General features: G+C 40.8%; 1 protein-coding gene across 1 annotated transcript; it reads left to right on the forward strand.

Moving 5' to 3' along the window:
* Window positions 1-2,716: 2,716 nt before the first annotated feature.
* On the forward strand, window positions 2,717-17,365 carry LOC133642632 (septin-9-like). Its single transcript, XM_062036946.1, has 9 exons — window positions 2,717-2,903; window positions 6,687-6,815; window positions 7,830-7,911; window positions 10,226-10,363; window positions 12,475-12,592; window positions 12,935-13,030; window positions 13,105-13,201; window positions 16,268-16,319; window positions 16,394-17,365. The coding sequence occupies exons 1-9, from the start codon at window positions 2,747-2,749 to the stop codon at window positions 16,536-16,538; spliced, it is 1,014 nt and encodes a 337-aa protein (XP_061892930.1). The 5' UTR covers window positions 2,717-2,746; the 3' UTR covers window positions 16,539-17,365.
* Window positions 17,366-19,016: the final 1,651 nt, after the last annotated feature.

A 19,016-nucleotide genomic window follows, 5' to 3' on the forward strand; every position in this document is an offset into this window, starting at 1 on the left:
ATTGCTTTATGGACCACAATGGAAACCAGCCTTTTGGCTTTTTGTGCCATCCATTTGCCTTTTTAAAGCATTACATGGATTCTATTCTTTAAGATGTCAATAAACTTCTCAATCAATCAATTGCACAAGTACAACAAAACGTTTTCAGCACAAACCCGTTCAAGATTAGACAAACAGACAGTGTACAGGGTTACAAAACAGGAACACTGATGGGAAAAAGGTAAACGCTGGGGGAGGATGAGTAAAAAAAATACAATCTAGACTGGGCTCCTAAGGGCCCAGTCTGGAGTGGGGAAAAACCTCCATAGCAAAGCACATATACATATTACAACATACATCTCGAGACTTGCAACAGAGGGGAGGGAGTGTGGTCTACGGTGGCAGGCTGCAGCTCTTCAGGTGCTGCCCAGCTGTCCATCACCACTAAGGGATTCGCATGGGGGTGTTGGATGGGGGGTCGGGTATGTGTGTGTGGCATATATTTTTTGTGGATGCATGTGTGTGTGTAAGCCTACCGTGTGTCTCTTTTCCGCGGCCTTGGTGTCGTGCAGTCGCTAGTCAGTCCAAAGTGTGAATGTGAGTGTGTTTGTGTAAATGTATATATGTGCCCTGAGATTGGCTGGCTACCAAAGCCAGCCAGGATAGGCTGCATCTTACCAATGACCATGACCCTAATGAAGAGAAGCAGTATAGAAAATGGATGGACAAAATGCCTCAGTCCGTATATGTGGCCTTCAAAGGAAAAAAGTTTAGGTCCCCCTGCCAAAAAACCTTTATCCATCTTTACTAAAAAATCTGGGAAATGTATTTTATTTCACATTCTTCAAAATAAGCTAACAACTCTATTTCTACTGATAGGATTGTGTGACTGGTGTAATGCTTACATCACATTTGGTGTTAACACCGCAAGCAGTTTCATTGTAGCTGTCATGACTGGCTAAGTAGCTGGTGATTATATTCAAAGGGGAGCTATTATGTAAAAACAACTTTTCTTACTTATTGGAACCTGCTTTTGTGTATTTAAGATTTGCATAAGTCCCGCAATTTGAAATTAAACCATGGGGGCATCATGCATGGCGGAGATAGTTGTAAAACAATCTTGCCTTCTTTCTTAATTCCTCCAAACGAGCAGTTTAGAATTTACCCTATTTGTGAAGTTTTTCATAATTGGGGACGTCAGCGGATTTCTCCCTATATGGTAAAGTTTTACCCAAACAGCTTTGCGCAAGTCCGCCATTTTAGTCCGGCGTTGTTAAGTTTAAAGTTAAAGTACCAATGATTGTCACACACACACTAGGTGTGCTGAAATTTGTCCTCTGCATTTGACCCATCCCCTTGTTCACCCCCTGGGAGGTGAGGGGAGCAGTGAGCAGCAGCGGCCACGCCCGGGAATCATCTTTGGTGATTTTAACCCCCAATTCCAACCCTTGTTGCTGAGTGCCAAGCAGGGAGGTAATGGGCCCCGTTTATATAGTCTTTGGTATGACTCGGTTTGAACTCACAACCTACCGATCTCAGGGCGGACACTCTAACCACTAGGCCACTGAGTTTGAGTTTATTTCGAACATACAACATGATACATCACAATTTCCAGTTTCTCTTTTCAACATGTTCGAGTAGTCGATAAGTTCCTTCTTTTTCACTATCCTCTTGTTGTGGGGAAGGCTGGGTGATACATTCCTACACATCCTCCACTGTTGCCATTTCTAATACAGTATAAAGTAGCGTATACTTCCAACTTACATTGGTCAGCATACTTGCCAACCTTGAGACCTCCGAATTCGGGAGATGGGGCGGCGGGGTTGAGGTTTGGGGTGGGGGGTGTATATTGTAGCGTCCCGCAAGAGTTAGTGCTGCAAAGGGTTCCGGGTATTTGTTCTGTTGTGTTTATGTTGTGTTACGGTGCGGGTGTTCTCCCGAAATGTGTTTGTCATTCTTGTTTGGTGTGGGTTCACAGTGTGGCGCATATTTGTAACAGTGTTAAAGTTGTTTATACGGACACCCTCAGTGTGACCTGTATTGCTGTTAATCAAGTGTGCCTTGCATTCACTTATGTGTGTGTGAAAGCCGCATATATTATGTGACTGGGCCGGCACGCTGTTTTGTATGTAGGAAGAGCGGACCTGATGACAGGTTGTAGAGGACGCTAAAGGCAGTGCCTTTAAGGCACGCCCCCAATATTGTTGTCCGGGTGGAAATCGGGAGAAATTCGGGAGAATGGTTGCCCCAGAAGATTTTCGGGAGGGGCACTGAAATTCGGGAGTCTCCCGGAAAAATCGGGAGGGTTGGCAAGTATGTTGGTCAGTAGAATCTATTTGGAAGCGCTAAAACTACAACATGGCTGACGGGGAGAAGATGCAGTCGAAGTGGAAGATTATAAATAAAACTACGGTACCCACAAAAGAACGCATCTTGAAGAGACGGCCAGAAAGCGGCTTGAAGACGGTCTGTAAAAAATTATCTATGCAACATTTTGACCAAAGAACCACCATTACAGGTTATGTAGACCACAAGGAAGTGTTTTAAATGTAGAAAAAAATCATAAGATGATCCCTTTAATGTATTCTGAGGCACGACAGATCTTTTTTTTTTGCCTCCTGTATGGTCTGGATAATGTTCAGTATCAAGTGCAGGCCTGCCTGCACGTGCAATGGAGACTAAACATGTTTCACTGTTAACGCCTAACCCTCCATTTTTCTTTGTCAAACCAGGGTCGGAGGTGATCTCCAGCTACAGCGGCAGCTTCATGACCGAGACGGTGGTGCCTGATGCCATGGCGTCGTACGGCGAGAGAGCCGGCGGCCCCGTGGTGGACTTCACCTACGTGGGCATCGACGCCATCCTGGAGCAGATGAGGAGGAAGGCCATGAAGCAAGGTTTTGAACTCAACATCATGGTCGTGGGTAAGATGCAGAGACTTGAATTTATCTTGAGTGTGTGGCTCTGTGTGTTGTTACACCGTGGATTTCCATTCATCACATAATCATAACAATCATTGCTGTTTCTGAGCCTTGTAATCAAGTTGTTAGTCCTTTTAATTTGTCACATCTTCAGACGACTCCTTTCTATCATGTCTCGTTATTCAGGCAAGTAGCTATCTGTATCTGTAATCAACTTTTGACTAACTGTAATCAGCATATTCTCGCAGTAGGCCATAACTGTAACACTCCCTTCCTCTCATCACACAAGTGCATCTTCACCGCCACTTATAGTCGCGATCAAAAGTATACATACACTTGTAAAGAACATAAAGTCATGGCTGTCTTGAGTTTCCAATAATTTCTGCAACTCTTATTTTTTTGTGCTAGAGCAGGGGTCACCAACGCGGTGCCCGCGGGCACCAGGTAGCCCGTAAGGACCAGATTAGTAGCCCGCTGGCCTGTTCTAAAAATAGCTCAAATAGCAGTACTTACCAGTGAGCTGCCTCTATTTTTTAAATTTTATTTATTTACTAGCAAGCTGGTCTCGCTTTGCCCGACATTTTTAATTCTAAGAGAGACAAAACTCAAATAGAATTTGAAAATCCAAGAAAACATTTTAAAGACTTGGTCTTCTTTTGTTTAAATAAATTCATAATTTTTTTTACTTTGCTTCTTATAACTTTCAGAAAGACAATTTTAGAGAAAAAATACAACCTTAAAAATGATTTTAGGATTTTTAAACACATATACCTTTTTACCTGTTAAATTCCTTCCTCTTCTTTCCTGACAATTTAAATCGATGTTCAAGTAAATTTATTTTTTTTATTGTAAAGAATAATAAATACATTTTAATTTAATTTTTCATTTTAGCTTCTGTTTTTTCGACGAAGAATATTTGTGAAATATTTCTTCAAACTTATTATGATTAAAATTCAAAAAAAATATTTTGGCAAATCTAGAAAATCTGTAGAATCAAATTTAAATCTTATTCAAAGTCTTTTGAATTTGTTTTAAAATTTTTGTTCTGGAAAATCTAGAAGAAATAATGATTTGTCTTTGTTAGAAATATAGCTTGGTCCAAATTGTTATATATTCTAACAAAGTGTAGATTGGATTTTAACCTATTTAAAACATATCATCAAAATTCTAAAATTAATCTTAATCAGGAAAAATTACTAATGATGTTCCATAAATTATTTTTTTAATTTTTTCAAAAAGATTCGAATAGCTAGTTTTTTTCTTCTTTTTTTCGGTTGAATTTTGAATTTTAAAGAGTTTAAATTGAAGATAAACTATGTTTCAAAATTTAATTGTCATTTTTTTCGTGTTTTCTCCTCTTTTAAACCGTTCAATTAAGTGTAAATATCATTCATTATTAATAATAACATAGAGTAAAGGTAAATTGAGCAAATTGGCTATTTCTGGCAATTTATTTAAGTGTGTATCAAACTGGTAGCCCTTCGCATTAATCAGTACCCAAGAAGTAGCTCTTGGTTTCAAAAAGGTTGGTGACCCCTGTGCTAGGGTGATTGGAGCACATACTTGTTGGTCACAAAAAAACATTCATGAAGTTTGCTTCTTTTATGAATTTATTATGGGTCTACTGAAAATGTGACCAAATCTGCTGGGTTAAAAGTCATCATCGGCGGTCACTCGAAGCGAGTATGGCGATCCTCCTGGTAGGGGGGTATCCCTTTATGAAGGTTGCCTGTGCGTGACTTTGTTTAACGTGGGGAGACTGGTGCACAGACAGTCACCACACGATCCTTGACAGATCCGGGTCAGGGTCCAGTGGCATGGAGTCCAAGACGACTGGGGACCCTTTTCTGCTGCAGCCTTCATCCGCCATCCCAGCCGTTGTGACGTTCCATAGGGTTAGCAATCATCCTCCCGCCTGTTCCACCGTTGAGGTCTTGGGTTGTTATTTCCCCCATAACTGGGCCCACATGGATATGAGGGTGTCTTCTTCCGCCATCACAGCCGTTGTGGTAGTTCTTACATCTACCGTCTTCGGCCTGCTCCGCCGTTGAGGTCTTCACCGTATCCCTGGCTAGGGGGCAGTCAGGTACTAGGCCTTTGCCAAGGGCCACCTGGGGTAACAGTAGTAAAGGGTTTGATTGATTGAGACTTTTATTAGTAGATTGCACAGTACAGTACATATTCCGTACAATTGACCACTAAATGGTAACACCCGAATAAGTTTTTCAACTTGTTTAAGTCGGGGTCCACGTTAATCAATTTATGGTAGTTATTCATGGGGTTAACCTCCTAGTGCCCCAAGACCCCATAGAGGAGCCTCCACTGCCGGATGCACTTTAACGTCATGCCCAGGTCAAAAGTATACATACAGCAATGTTAATATTTGGTTAAATGTCCCTTGGCAAGTTTCACTGCAATAAGGTGCTTTTGGTAGCCATCCACAAGCTTCTGCTTGAATTTTTGACCACTCCTCTTTACAAAATTGGTGCCATTCCAGTGTTTCCCATAAACTGCCAAGATACCTGTGGCGGTGGGGGCGTGGCTATGGGCGTGGTCACCATGACATCATCGAGTAATTTGCATAATTTACTACAATGATATGATTTTCTCTAAAAAGGCTCAAAAAATGTATACTTACTAATTAATAATAACAGTTTTGTTTTAAACGTCCATCCATCCATCCATCCATCCATGCATTTTACAATATAATTACAACACTTTATGTACATATTTATATACAGATTTGAACAATAAGTTATTCACTGAAATATATTTATTAATTGTGGTTCTTACAAAAAATATATCTTATAAAAATATATAAGCTAAAATGTATCTTAAAGCTCTGCCCCTTTAATTAGTGCATACTAAATAATTTAACTTTAGCCTACTACTACAACCATATTATTTACCAGCAACATAAAGTGAAACAGAGGCAGAGGTGTCCTGCCACAGTCAGTAACAAATAAACAGAAAACAGTAGTGGTGGTAGATAGACACAAAGCTTCATCAAACATCTGATCCACTGAACAAAGAGCTCCAAAAATCTTGATCCTACACTTCTCTTTTGTAAAGTAAATCTGAACAGCCGATATGGGCATCTACATCAACTATATGATTTGCCTGAGAAGCTGGACAGGACCAAAAAAAAATGAATAAATAAATACAAAAAAAACAAAAAAACATTTTTTTGTGGCGGCCTTAATTCTTTCGTGGCGGGCCGCCACAAATAAATGAATGTGTGGGAAACACTGCATTCAGCTAAATGTGTTGGTTTTCTGACATGGACTTGTTTCTTCAGCATTGTCCACACGTTTAAGTCAGGACTTTGGGAAGGCCATTCTAAAACCTTAATTCTAGCTTGATTTAGCCATTCCTTTACCACTTTTGACGTGTATTTGGGGTCATTGTCCTTTTGGAACACCCAACTGCGCCCAAGACCCAACCTCCGGGCTGATGATTTTAGGTTGTCCTGAAGAACTTGGAGGTAATCCTCCTTTTTCATTGTCCCATTTACTCTCTGTAAAGCACCAGTTCCATTGGCAGCAAAACAGGCCCAGAGCATAATACTACCACCACCATGCTTGACAGTAGGAATTGGTGTTCCTGGGGTTAAAGGCCTCACCTTTTCTCCTCCAAACATATTGCTGGGTATTGTGGCCAAACAGCTCAATTTTTGTTTCATCTGACCCCAAAACTGTCCTCCAGAAGGTCTTATATTTGTCCATGTGATGTCGGATCGCGACTGTAAATGTCTTAACGCCAACCTCTGTCTCTTCTCACTCACAGGGCAGAGTGGCCTCGGCAAGTCCACTTTGATGAACACGCTCTTTAAGTCTAAAGTCAGTCGCAAGTCCGTAATGGCCACGGGCCAGGAGAAGATCCCCAAGACCATTGAAATCAAGTCCATCAGTCATGGTACTCTACCCTCACTCAAGCAATCCATGTAGAAATGTCCCAATGGATATTTGCCCTTTTTAACTGATTTGAATTCTGCTAATGAGCCCAGCCGAACTTTACCACACTTGTGTCCTGGGGTCCACAAATTGTTAAAGATTGTACTCGCGTGAAAGATTCCTTCAAAAAGGATGCACGCTCAGGGAGACATAATTACATTTCCGGATTTTTTGTTTCACACATGCAGGGAGTGCGTAAATTCCAGGAGAGTACTGCTTATCTTGTTAGAACACCTGCTAGAATGTAAGAACAAGCTGCAACAAACGTGGCTATCTGTAGTGTGGAGCCACTTCTTACTAATCCAAGGCATTCATGGCAGAAAATAAAGTAAATATTGTAATAACTGCAGGACTACAGGACGAAGAATGGCTAAGCAATGCTACATACTGAGCAGGACTACACCAAAAGCCATGCGAACCTCAATGTAATGTAGAAGTGATGGATCCAAATATCGATATCTAGTGTAGTATCTGTATATGAACGATACGAAAGTGATTAGATCGATATGTTTCTTTTTTCTTATTATTACAAATAGTTTGTTTGTCATTTCTGTTATTGTTTACAAATCATAGGTCCCTGGACACAGAAGGGCATTAATGATAAACTCCAAATGATTTAAATGGAAGGCAATAATAGTTTTTGTATTTGTTTAGTTATTGTGCGTTTATTTTGCTCAAAGAATTGTATGTAGCATTCAATACCACACATTTGATACAATATCTGATTTACAGCAGTACTAGTAAATTCTAAATTAAAAAAAATGAGCTTGACAAAAATGTGTGATTGTGTTACTTTAGTTACATGCTAAAAAAAAATAATTTCAGTTTTAAGTATTGAATTGAGATTTGAAATTGGATCAGATCTCAGGCCAAAACAAAGTGATTGGGACATCCCTTCATCCATCCTCTTCACTTAGTGTCAATTTACATTATCTCGCTGTGTATTTTCCGACCTTGTTTTTCTTTGTTTGTGCAGACATCGAGGAGAAGGGAGTGAGAATGAAGCTGACAGTTATTGACACACCTGGATTTGGAGACCAGATAAACAACGAGAACTGGTGCATATCATTTATTTTTTTATTACAATAACCATAGGTTGTGGACAAGTGTCTCATTATGAAACTTTTATTAAAGCTGCTGGTGCTGCTTTAAGTTAAAATCTTCAACCGTCATGTATGTGTGAAAAGAAGTTAACAGCTGTATAATCACACTTTATTACAATACATATTTAAATGTATGCATCATGCTTTTTTAATTTACATAACTCTAACTTAGAATTAAGAAAGTATCTACCATGATATTTCTTGAGGAAGATTGCTGCATGAGTGGTCAGTCGCTTCACAAGACTAAAAACGGCTGATATTTGTACAAACTCCAAAACAAGTGAAGTTGGCAAGTTGTGTAATTCGTAAATAAAAACAGAATACAATGATTTGCAAATCCTTTTCAACTTATATTCAATTGAATAGACTGCAAAGACAAGATATTTAATGTTCGAACTGAGAAACTTAATTTTTTTCGGCAAATAATCATTAACTTAGAATTTAATGGCAGCAACACATTGCAAAAAAGTTGTCACAGGGGCATTTTTACCACTGTGTTACATGGCCTTTCCTTTTAACAACACTCGGTAAACGTGTGGGAACTGAGGAGACACATTTTTGAAGCTTTTCAAGTGGAATTCTTTCCCATTCTTGCTTGATGTACAGCTTAAGTTGTTCAACAGTCCGGGGGTCTCCGTTGTGGTATTTTAGGCTTCATAATGCGCCACACATTTTCAATGGGAGACAGGTCTGGACTACAGGCAGGCCAGTCTAGTACCCGCCCTCTCCTTTACTATGAAGCCACGCTGTTATAACACGTGCCTCGGCATTGTCTTGCTGAAATAAGCAGGGGCGTCCATGATAATGTTGCTTGGATGGCAACATATGTTGCTCCAAAACCTGTATGTACCTTTCAGCCTTAATGGTGCCTTCACAGATGTGTAAGTTACCCATAACCTGGGCACTAATACACCCCCATACCATCACAGATACTGGCTTTTGAACTCTGCGCCTATAACAATCCAGATGGTTCTTTTCCTCTTTGTTGACATAATGTCCACAGTTTCCAAAAACAATTTGAAATGTGGACTCGTCAGACCACAGAACACTTTTACTCTTTGCATCATTCAATCTTAGATGAGCTCGGGCCCAGCGAAGCCGGCGGCGTTTCTGGGTGTTGTTGATAAATGGCTTTGGCTTTGCATAGTAGAGTTTTAACTTGCACTTACAGACGTAGCGACAAACTGTAGTTACTGACAGTGGTTTTCTTAAGTGTTCCTGAGCCCATGTGGTGATATCCTTTACACACTGATGTCGCTTTTTGATGCAGTACTGCCTGAGGGATCGGAGGTCACAGGCATTCAATGTTGGTTTTCAGCCTTTCAGCCTTGGGATGGAAGGTCCGTAATATCATTGCTTACGTGCAGTGATTTCTCCAGATTCTCTGAACCTTTTGATGATATTACTGACCGCAGATGGTGAAATCCCTAAATTCTTTGCAATAGCTGGTTGAGAAATGTTGTCCTTAAACTGTTGGACAATTTGCTCACGCATTTGTTCACAAAGTGGTGACCCTCGCCCCATCCTTGTTTGTGAATGACTGAGCATTTCATGGAAGCTGCTTTTATACCCAACCATGGCACCCACCTGTTCCCAATGAGCCTGTTCACCTGTGGGATGTTCCAAATAAGTGTCTGATGAGCAGTCCTCAACTTTCTCAGTCTTTTTTGCCACTTGTGCCAGCTTTTTTGAAACATGTTGCAGGCATCAAATTCCAAATGAGCTAATATTTGCAAAAAATAACAAAGTTTTCCATTTCGAATGTTAAGTATCTTGTCTTTGCAGTCTATTCAATTGAATATAGGTTGAAAAGGATTAGCAAATCATTGTATTCTGTTTTTATTTACCATTTACACAATGTGCCAACTTCACTGGTTCTGAGTTTTGTATGTTCTGCTGTCTGATATTATTGACATTTTGGTACTTACGCCGTTTTATATCAAGAAGCATGGGCAGTGAGGTGGATGCGCTGCTTTCCCAATGTTCCATTTGTGGTTCAATGGTCATCACTTTTTCCTTTTGTCATTCAACAACAATAAAACTCGTAATAAGCAAAATATATTTAAAGAGTTTATATTTCAAAGGCTCACCAAGCTCAGTTGACTTCATGACAACATTTCAAGCAGTTACAGATGTTTTTTTGTTTGATGGGTTTTTTAAGTGTCATATCTAATCGGATGTCCCTACCTTTCTCCTGTCTTTGTTTCCTCTTCCTGTGACTTCATCCTCGTTCTATTTTGCAACCCCGTGTTGCCCTGATGTCGGCCAGCTGGCAGCCCATCATGAAATTTATCAACGACCAATACGAGGCCTATCTGCAGGAGGAGATAAACATCGACAGGAAGAAAAGGATCCCAGACTCCAGAGTTCACTGCTGCATATACTTCATCCCGCCTACTGGACACTGGTGAGGCTCATAGTAACACACCGCAGCAGGGCTTAGAAAAAGCCTGGAGGTGCTACCTTTTTGTTCCTTGTCAGCATTTTAATTTGTGCAGAACCTCCCTAGGCTTTTAGAGCACACACAAACACACACACATTGCCTCTCGGCACTTGGCAACATATCCCAGAACACAAACATGTAGAGGAAAGATGGGCTCACCAGGCCCTTCTTTGCTGGCAGAAGCACATCTGGTTATGATCCAACTGCACTACTGGCCTCCCTTGACTATGCGGGGCTCAAATGATAAATCGGGAATGGTGCTCAGGCTGTTTACCAAGTGATTGACTGTGCAGCTTCACTACACACAAGTGTTGTAAAATGCTTCAAACAGCTGTCATCCTCACACACAATGCTGTTAAACCTCGTCTTGTGGCCTGCCTCCACTCAGGCCAACGTGAAGTGCCGCCCATGTGTGTGTGCGTCCTGTCCAGTTGTCACACGGGCCAACCAGCAGCTGCTTTGTGTTGGCCTTTAAAGCATAATGGAGAGTGCCAGGACGGGCAAGCAAGACTGAATGCTTCTTTGTAGGAAGTGTACAGTTAGTGTTGCGCTCGTGTGTTGTTGCTGTTGCCATTAACTCCCCTAAAAACAGTCCACTATTTCTTTAAAGTCTCAAGAGACGCTTACACAAAAAGAAGACGATGTCCTGGATGCAGCTGCCCTCTGGTGGAGGAGCTGTGTATTGCATATAATTAGTCAACCATAGAAATGGTTTTCAAAGTGGGGGGTGGACTGGTAGACTAAATAAAATCACCTAATACACTATATTGCCAAAAGTATGTGGCCACCCATCCAAATGATGAGAAGCAGGTGTCCTAATCACTTGGCCCAGCCACAGGTGTATAAAATCAAGCACTTAGGCATAGAGACTTTCTACAAACATTTGTGAAAGAATGGGCCACTCTCAGTGATTTCCAGCGTGGAAATGTTATAGGATGCCACCTGTGCGACAAATCCAGTTGTGAAATTTCCTCGCTCCTAAATATTCCAAAATCAACTGTCGGCTTTATTATAAGAAAATGGAAGAGTTTGGGAACAACAGCAACTCAGCCACCTGGTGGTAGGCCATGTAAACTGACAGAGAGGGGTCAGCGGATGCTGAAGCGCATAGTGCAAAGAGGTCGCCGACTTGTTGCGCAGACAGAGCTCCAAACTTCATGTGACCGTCCAATTAGCCCACGTACAGTACGCAGAGAGCTTCATGGAATGGGTTTCCACGGCCGAGCAGCTGCATCTAAGCCATTCATCACCAAGTCCAATGCAAAGCGTCGGATGCATTGGAGTAAAGCACGTCACCACTGGACTCTAGAGCAGTGGAAGCGCCTCCTCTGGTGTGATGAATCACGCTTTTCCATCTGGCAATCTGATGGACCAGTCTGGGTTTGGAGGTTGCCAGGAGAACGCTACATTTCGGACGGCATTGTGCCGAGTGTGAAATTTGGTGGAGGAGGAATTATGGTGTGGGGTTGTTTTTCAGGAGTTGGGCTTGGCCCCTTAGTTCCAGTGAAAGGAACTTTGAATGCTCCAGGATACCAAAACATTTTGGACAATTCCATGCTCCCAACCTTGTGGGAACAGTTTGGAGCGGGCCCCTTCCTCTTCCACCAGTGCACAAAGCAAGGTCCATAAAGACATGGATGGCAGAGTCTGGTGTGGATGAACTTGACTGGCCTGCACAGAGTCCTGACCTGAACCCGATAGAACATCTTTGGGATGAATTAGAACGGGGACTGAGAGCCAGGCCTTCTCGACCAACATCAGTGTGTTACCTCACCAATGCGCTTTTGGAAGAATGGTGGTAAATTCCTATAAACCGCAACCTTGTGGACAGCCTTCCCAGAAGAGTTGAAGCTGTAATAGCTGCAAAAGGTGGACCCACATCATATTGAACCCTATGGGTTAGGAATGGGATGGCACTTCAAGTTCATATGTGAGTCAGGGAAGGTGGCCAAATACTTTTGGCAATATAGTGTTTGTTCCAGAAAACCAATGATGTATTTCCAGAGGTGATGCATGTACCTGTACTGTTATGTATTTACTTGGGGTATGACTTTTCTCTTTCTTTTGTTGTTCAGTCTACGGCCTCTTGATGTGGAGTTCATGAGGCGTCTCAGTAAGGTGGTCAACATAGTTCCAGTTATTGCCAAAGCGGACACACTCACCTTAGAGGAGAGAGACTTCTTCAAAAAGAAGGTAACTTGTGGTTACTTTTGACCAATCATTGAGGAGATGGCTTGAAGTCGGGTTGTCCATAGTCTCTCTATGCACGGCTCTGTGCTAGCAGGGTTGTTAGTGCCTCTAGTGGAAAAAAGGTTATACTACATCTTGTATTAATTTTGACCAATACATGTGACATTGCTCTGTATTTTATCCCCCAGACAGCAGCTACAATCTTTTTTTTAAGACAAGGAAACATGCAACTCTACCACTGTAATTCATCTTAAATTGTGCATATTAATCCCAATAGTTAAAAGCTACACCAAGCTGTTTTTTAGAATTAAATGCAGTTAAAACAGTAGTGATATCCTCAAACAGATCAGGGAAGAGCTGCGGGCCAATGGCATCGACATCTACCCTCAGAAGGAGTTTGACGAGGATGCTGACGACAGAATGATTAACGAGAAGATCAGGGTGAGAAGTTTTAATTGGAGTCTCTCCAAAGTTTGCACACTTACAAATGCTCATTTGTTGCTTTGTTTGTGCAGGAGATGATCCCATTTGCCGTGGTGGGCAGTGATCAGGAGTACCAGGTCAATGGCAGGAGGCTGCTGGGGAGGAAGACCAAGTGGGGAACCATTGAAGGTACAGATGCTTCTCTCCTCTCCGCCTTTTCTGCTGCCTGCTTTCCAGTTTCATCTCAAACTGTATCTTTGTAAGGACAAGGCGAGTTGGCAAATAGAAGAACGCACCATTTTAGTTTTTAGGCCTCGTGCAGACACCATGTGACTCGGGCGAGAGAACCAAAAGTGCCGATACCCTTAGTAATACATAATACAATAATAGCCCCATCCGATTGCCGGTAGTTTTTACGTGTGTCCTTAATTATATTATCTCTGCAGACAGGAGCAACATGTCTCACTGAGGAAGTTTCATTTCCTGCAGTGTGCGCACTGTGCACAAACATCTACCATCTCATCCTAGATACTGATGTGCTGTACAGCTACAGGTCACAGCATTAAGTGTACCTGTGAAATGGAAAGCGGTCATTGTGTTTGTTGTTTGGAGTGGAGTATTTGCAGAGCTTATCATGAACACAGCTGTTTAATTTAATATGGTAGGAACTAGAGCTGGGCGATATGGCCTTTTTTTAATATCTCAATATTTTTAGGCCATGTCACAATATTTTTCTGGATATTTTGCCTTAGCCTTGAATGAACACTTGATGCATATAATCACAGCAGTATGGTGATTCTATATGTCTACATTAAAACATTCTTCTTCATACTGCATTAATATACAGTATGCTCATTTTAAACTTTCATGCAGACAGGGAAATCACAACTAAGTCAATTTATTAAACAGTTATTAAGCAGTGGCACAAACATTCATGTCATTTCCAAACAGAAAGTGCAAGATTGTCAGAGACATTTTAAAACAAGCTATGAGTGCACTTTTGTGCATGATGTCATTAAGATGACATATCAAAACAACATTAAATTAAAGTGCACTTTTTGTACAGAACGCCACTACAATAGTTTAAAACAAATAAAGTGCACTTTTGTGCATGATGTCACACAAGATATTTCAATAACTGTCAAATAAAATTGAGCTGCATAATAGGAAATCAAATAGTGTATGTCCTTCGCTATGTGGTAGGTTCCTGCTGACGTTATCTCCTTCTGTTGTTGACTAGTTTTTTCATACGGTGTTCATCTGGAAATGGTTGCCTCTGCATTTTGTTGGTGTGGCACCGAACGGAGATGTTGACATGCGGAGTTTCAAGCACTCTTCATTCTCTAGCGGGTGACTTTTCAAATGATGCTACATATTAGCAGTAATGCTACTTTTTGTAGCAACGCTTTTGCCCCACACTTGACATATTACGGTTGTCTGTTCGACATCTTCCCGCTTGAAGCCAAACCACCGCCAGACGATGGACCCCCTGCTGTTTTTCTTGGGAATTAATTCTTCCTTCATTTGTTACCAGATTCGCACCTTCTTTCTCTCGTATTACCACTCGCACCACAGCTAACGTTACCCATGCCGCTACCTCTCTGCTCCGCGAGGGCGTATACGTATGTGACGTATGTAAGAAGGTGCGCTTGTTTTATGTCTCTGTGAGAAGGAGAGACGGGAAAGAGTGAGAAGAGCCTGTAGTGTAATGCCCGCAGCTAAAAGCAACTGCGTGAGAACGTATACTCGAATATCACGATATAGTCATTTTCTATATCGCACAGAGACAAACCCGCAATATATCAAGTATATTGATATATCGCCCAGCCCTAGTAGGAACCCCACTCCACAGCAGGGATGTATACGAGTACCGGTATTTTTTGGTACTAGGAACAACGCTCCACAGTAGGGATGTATACAGAGTACCGGTATTTTTTGTTACCGTTTCCTAATTGGCTCGGTCCATAAGGACCGTAAAGATTCTGGACTAATGATACTGTGATCTGTATTTTTTTTTCCAGCTGACCGACGTAATTATGAGACGTTGTCCAGGCCTCGAATTTTAACTTTTTTAGGTCAAGGCAAGTGTTGCCTTAAAGGAGGGCTCATATTTTAGGGCACCAAGGCAAGTTGGAAGGGCACCAAGGCAAATGTGTACACGGACGTAGGGAGAAGTACAGATCGCCAATAAACCTTTGCGTGCCGGCCCAGTCACATAATATCTACGGCTTTTCACACACACAAGTGAATGCAAAGCATACTTGGTCAACAGCCATACAGGTCACACTGAGGGTAGCCGTATAAACAACTTTAACACTGTTACAAATATGCGCCACACTGTGAACCCACACCAAACAAGAATGACAAACACATTTCGGGAGAACATCTGCATCGTAACACAACATAAACACAACAGAACAAATACCCAGAACCCCTTGCAGCACTAACTCTTCCGGGACGCTACAATATACACCCCCCGCTACCCCCTAGCCCCCCCCACCTCAACCCCGCCCACCTCAACCTCCTCATGCTCTCTCAGGGAGAGCATGTCCCAAATTCCAAGCTGCTGTTTTGAGGCATGTTAAAAAAATAATAATGCACTTTGTGATTTCAATAATAAATATGGCAGTGTCATGTTGGCATTTTTTTCCATAACTTGAGTTGATTTATTTTGGAAAACCTTGTTACATTGTTTAATGCACCCAGCAGGGCATCACAACAAAATTAGGCATAATAATGTGTTAATTCCACGACTGTGTATATTAGTATCGGTTGATATCGGAATCGGTAATTAAGAATTGGACAATATAGGGATATCGGCAAAAAAGCCATTATCGGACATCTCTACTGAAAACATTGCTCCAATAGAAATAAAAATGCTCCAATGAGGTGAGATTACCTGTACTTTGCTGTAGGTAGATTATGGTTAGCAATTAAAACCCTCCTTTTCTTTCTACCTGTAAACAGCCTGAGATCATTGTAAACACAACATAGATCGAGTGGGTTTTCTTCACTGTTTCAGAAATGATGCCGTACATTAGGCGCACCGGGTTATAAGGCGCATTGTCAATTTTTGAGAAAATTTAAGGATTTTAAGTGCACCTTATAGTCCTAAAAATAGGGTAAGTACAAACGGCAGAATAGGACACTTTGTGAATAACGGGCTTTCCCTAGTGAACAATGCACAGCATTATTTTGCCCAGTTTTCTTTTTCACCTTTTGTAAGTAACAAATGGACCTGTTTTTCTCCATTAGTTGAGAACATAGCCCACTGCGAGTTTGCCTATTTACGGGATCTCCTCATCAGGTGAGTTGAAATTTCTGCATTGAGGCTCTGTTTGCTCCACTTGATGTCTTACGGGCCTCCCTTCCCTTTTCCAGAACCCATATGCAGAACATTAAGGACATCACCAGCAGCATCCACTACGAAATGTACCGCGTGAGGCGCCTCAACGAGAACAACACGGCGGCCACTCACGCCAACGGAGTGCCGGAACATCATCATCTCACCGCCCATGAGATATAGGGTCATCAACTCCTTAATCGGGTTTGAGACTTTGGCCCACTCCATTCAGTCCACGCAATCCTGTCTCACAGGTGGGCTAGACACTCAACGGTCCTGACACCTGCGCTTTTGTGACTTTCCCTCACTAGAGAGCGTGAAGAGATGTCCGTTTTTAACCACTTTCTATACCCCAAACTTCCTGATGCGTTCACCCGAGGGTGCCAACACTTCAGCACGGTCTGACACTCAACAATAATCTTTCTCAAGTTTGCTTTTGCAGCGCCGCCCTGTGGTTTGGACTGCACTTGATCACTACATTCGTCTCTGACCAGGTCAAAAGTGTGTTTGTGTTTGAGTATGAAGAAGGAATGGGGAAGGCCATATCATTACGTGTGCATAGAGCTTCAGGAGGAGTAAGATCAAAATGGCACAAATTTTAGTCGTACTTTGCCACATGTTAAACGCAGATACCAGGACAATGATGTATGTTTTTTTTTCAGTACTTACTGCCACTGTTTTATAGATATCTATTTATGCACCAAGTCAAATGTGAACATCTTTGGTCCACAACGACAATCCTGTTTGGCTTACTCAACCGTGCCTTATTTATTGGATGTTTGTTTGGCCAAAGCTGCACGTTCTAATGACGTTGTTTAAAGACACGTTTTCAATTGGCTCTCGATTTTATTCTATCTACCAAACATCCGGTTCACTTTCAATCTCGCTTATAATTCTCCGCAAACTGCCATACTCTATTGTGTATTCTCTGTTTTTTGTATTTGTATTAATAATGCCTAAAATGTCCTTTATCTTATTTTAAAGAAATAAAGATTGTTGTTTTAAACATGTCCCCTTTAAGTAGTTATTTGAACTGTGCTCTTTACAGCCCGAAGCTTCAGCAGACAAGGTACAATTCTTGTTCACGCAGCGTTTAACTGATGCCCATTAATTGTCCTAATAGTGTTTTAATTGTATGTCATTAAGGTGTTACTGGATTTGCCTTTCAAATATCAATATGGCTGCCCCCAAGGTCAGTGCGGGCCTGAACATCTGTCTCTTCTTCAGTGTGAGATGGAAGTCCTTGCAGAGGCTGAGCAGACAAGCAAGTACGGAAATGATTTTCATTTTTACAATTTATGATTGAAGTCGCTATCGGCTTTCTTTCTTTAGAGACAAATTGCAGCTGTGTTAACCTGTATGTTTGCAGACCGGCTCCTGGCATAAAAAAAGCACTCCGTGCGGTTGTTTAGGGCCACAACCACCAGGGGGCGGGGCACATACTATACATCAGGGGTCACCAACGCGGTGCCCGCGGGCACCAGGTAGCCCGTAAGGACCAGATGAGTAGCCCGCTGGCCTGTTCTAAAAATAGCTCAAATAGCAGCACTTACCAGTGAGCTGCCTCTATTTTTTAAATTGTATTTATTTACTAGCAAGCTGGTCTCGCTTTGCCCGACATTTTTAATTCTAAGAGAGACAAAATTCAAATAGAATTTGAAAATCCAAGAAAATATTTTAAAGACTTGGTCTTCACTTGTTTAGATAAATTCATAATTTTTTTTACTTTGCTTCTTATAACTTTCAGAAAGACAATTTTAGAGAAAAAATACAACCTTAAAAATGATTTTAGGATTTTTAAACACATACCTTTTTACCTTTTAAATTCCTTCCTTTTCTTTCCCGACAATTTCAATCGATGTTCAAGTAAATGTATTTTTTTTATTGTAAAGAATAATAAATACATTTTAATTTAATTCTTCATTTTAGTTTCTGTTTTTTCGACGAAGAATATTTGTGAAATATTTCTTCAACTTTATTCTGATTAAAATTCCAAAAAATTATTCTGGCAAATCTAGAAAATCTGTAGAATCAAATTTAAATCTTATTTCAAAGTCTTTTGAATTTCTTTTAAAAATTTTGTTCTGGAAAATCTAGAAGAAATAATGATTTGTCTTTGTTAGAAATATAGCTTGGTCCAATTTGTTATATATTCTAACAAAGTGCAGATTGGATTTTAACCTATTTAAAACATGTCATCAAAATTAATCTTAATCAGGAAAAATTACTAATGATGTTCTATAAAAAAAAAAAAAATTTTTTCAAAAAGATTCGAATTAGCTAGTTTTTCTCTTTTTTTCGGTTGAATTTTGAATTTTAAAGAGTCGAAATTGAAGATAAACTATGTTTCAAAATTTAATTGTCATTTTTTTTGTGTTTTCTCCTCTTTTAAACCGTTCAATTAAGTGTAAATATCATTAATTATTAATAACAACATAGAGTTAAAGGTAAATTGAGCAAATTGGCTATTTCTGGCAATTTATTTAAGTGTGTATCAAACTGGTAGCCCTTCGCATTAATCAGTACCCAAGAAGTAGCTCTTGCTTTCAAAAAGGTTGGTGACCCCTGCTATACATACTTACTATACCTGCAGTAATGACATTTGGAGTCTTTGAATAGTTCAATTTGATTAGCAGCTTGTAAAAATCAAATACAAGTTAT

The sequence above is a fragment of the Entelurus aequoreus genome, linkage group LG25, assembly GCF_033978785.1.
Source record: "Entelurus aequoreus isolate RoL-2023_Sb linkage group LG25, RoL_Eaeq_v1.1, whole genome shotgun sequence".
Taxonomy (NCBI): Eukaryota; Metazoa; Chordata; class Actinopteri; order Syngnathiformes; family Syngnathidae; genus Entelurus; species Entelurus aequoreus.